The sequence below is a fragment of the Bactrocera dorsalis genome, chromosome 4, assembly GCF_023373825.1.
Source record: "Bactrocera dorsalis isolate Fly_Bdor chromosome 4, ASM2337382v1, whole genome shotgun sequence".
NCBI lineage: Eukaryota > Metazoa > Arthropoda > Insecta > Diptera > Tephritidae > Bactrocera > Bactrocera dorsalis.
The window spans coordinates 11,341,253-11,343,581 of NC_064306.1; the positions used below are offsets into that span (position 1 = coordinate 11,341,253).

General features: G+C 29.9%; 1 protein-coding gene across 2 annotated transcripts; it reads right to left on the bottom strand.

Moving 5' to 3' along the window:
- Nucleotides 1–482: 482 nt before the first annotated feature.
- On the bottom strand, nucleotides 483–1,510 carry LOC105223564 (uncharacterized). Of its 2 annotated transcripts, none has more exons than XM_011201311.4 (3): nucleotides 1,326–1,510; nucleotides 847–1,189; nucleotides 483–758 (listed from the first exon to the last, which is right to left on the bottom strand). In XM_011201311.4, exons 1-2 carry the CDS (start codon nucleotides 1,437–1,439, stop codon nucleotides 989–991), a joined length of 315 nt encoding a protein of 104 aa, XP_011199613.2. In that variant the 5' UTR covers nucleotides 1,440–1,510; the 3' UTR covers nucleotides 483–758; nucleotides 847–988. The 2 variants fall into 2 exon arrangements, with proteins under 2 accessions (XP_011199613.2, XP_011199611.2); XM_011201309.4 differs by having other exon boundaries at nucleotides 483–763.
- Between the last annotated feature and the right edge of the window lie 819 nt (nucleotides 1,511–2,329).

A 2,329-nucleotide genomic window follows, 5' to 3' on the forward strand; every position in this document is an offset into this window, starting at 1 on the left:
GGCACTCCATGGTCTTTGTGCACATTCCCATACGCTAATATCAGGAACGCTTCGATCTAAAGTGACATTATACATTTTACCATTGTGGAAACCAAGGCTTCAACTATTTATTTGATCACAGAATTTTTTTTTTCGTTGAAAAAATGCTAAAAAAAACACCCTGAACTGAAGAGGCAACTCAATTTTACTCCTTAATCTCCAACTAATTGGCCTGTGATTTTAGTTAAATTGAGTTCGACTTACATCCAAAATATTTTAGCAATCACAAACTAATTATATTATTAGTTCAACTTACGCCTTAATTTTCTGAGCTTTCAAATACTAAATTTAAGTTAAATTGAGTTCAATTTAAGCTCTTATAGCCTCAGCTGTTAAATATCAACGAGACAACTCAATTTTTCTCCTTAATCTCCAACTAATTGATCAGTACGCATGCGGCGTTACCAAACTAATTGAAAATCTCAGCGATTAAATACAAATAAAATTTTTATTAATTGTATAATTTATTTTTAATATATAAATACATAGTTATTAACAATAAATATGAAAAATGAGTATGTTAGTAATGTAATGAATATTAATTATTTGAGTTTAATAATAATTCAAAATACATTTTGAAGTTTTCAAAATTTACTATTATCTAAAAGTGATTAATAATAAATGATATCAACATTTAATATCAATTTGTATAACTTAATTCGTTGGTATTTATCGATATTTGGTTTTCAATCTCATTAATTTACCGCTTGAGTGGACTCCTGCGCTACAAAGAGACAAATTGAATGAAAATTTATGCATTACAACAACACATATATAAAAACTTTTAATATTTTTATATAAACTAACCTCCAAAAATTATCCACCAATATGCTCAAAACAGCTTTTTTCCACATTTTTAGACTGTATAAATCTCCCACCGCATTTTCCCCCCCTTGCTTACAACAACCAGCCAACGCAAGTTATCACTTAGTACTACTTTTCAACACCTTCACTTCTTTATATCCACCGCATTCAGCGTGTGTTCGGGTATTTGCTCCCACAGCTCCTTCAATTTATTGCCGATATTTGCCGGATTCTTCTTCAACACCGTGTCCTTCGCTAGCAGCGTGTCAGCAGCGAAACTCTCCTCCAAATCCTCCACCGAATTGCTGGCAACCGACGACTCCGCCTCAAGTGATTCAATAGCGTGCTGTTTGTGTTAAAAATAACTAAATTAAATATGCGCATTTATAATGAAATATGTGCGTATTTATTGCGATTTTTTTTTATTTTTAATGTTTTTTAATTTTTGCGCGCCATAAAAACGCGACCTTTTGAGTACTCACCGCGGACCTTGGCACACTGGCTATGGAGTAGGCGCATATTGCTAGTAAGAACACCATATGTACTAAGGCGAAGTGGGAGTGACGGCGAGTGTAACGATTTTGCGTAGTAAACATTTTTAGCACTTTTTATAATATTATTATGAAACTTTTTTTTTAATTTTTTATATGAATTTATTTTTTGTAATATTTTTTTTATTTTTATTTTAAATATTCTTTTAATTTTTTTATATTTTACTTGAAATTTTTATTGCAATTTTATTAAAATTATTTTTATTTACTTTCAGCAATTAATTGATTTTTTAATTATTCTTAATTTTGTTAAATTTATTTAAATTTTTACTAATTTTTTACAATTTTTTTAATTTTTTACAATTTTTTTAATTAATTATAATTTTTATTAACAGCTTTTTGTTAATTTTTTTTTAATTTATTTTAATTTTTACTATTTTTTTTTAATTTCTGACAATTATTCTATTCCGCTAAATTTTTCTGTTAAATTTATAACGCAAATAATACGGTTTTCCACTAAAACGCCAACAATTGCAATAAAATTGTATAATCAACGTTTTTGCACGATTTCGAAATTATTCCAAAAATTCGAGAAATTCTAATAGCACATTGAGCGCTCTTCAACAATTACACCAGCGCTGTGTTTTTGTGCGCTTCGCTCCAACACTTTCAACGTAATGCTCAATCAAATTGTCCGTCCGGCTTTGGCCGCCAGTTCACGTTTAATAAACTAGCATTGAACATCGCGCTCATTAAACGCTTACGACGCGTTCTCCATATAAAGTAAGCAGTCTCATCGCATACACACACACACACATACATATGTACGCGCTGCAAATTTACAACTGTGCAAATCAAAAATAAATTTTTTAGCTAAACAAATAATAATAATAATGATCCATACATAAGGCTTGACTCCGCAAAAGCACTCAATCTTGCTTTTTCGCACGTAAACAACTTTTGCACTCATATTTTTCAACATTTGTGGTGTTAGT

Excerpts from the sequence above, each read along its gene's own strand:
- LOC105223564 (XM_011201311.4), bottom strand. The coding sequence starts at position 1,439 with ATGTTTACTACGCAAAATCGTTACACTCGCCGTCACTCCCACTTCGCC. Across the intron at positions 1,190-1,325 it reads CCAGTGTGCCAAGGTCCGCG|CACGCTATTGAATCACTTGA; the intron begins GTGAGTACTCAA and ends TAACACAAACAG.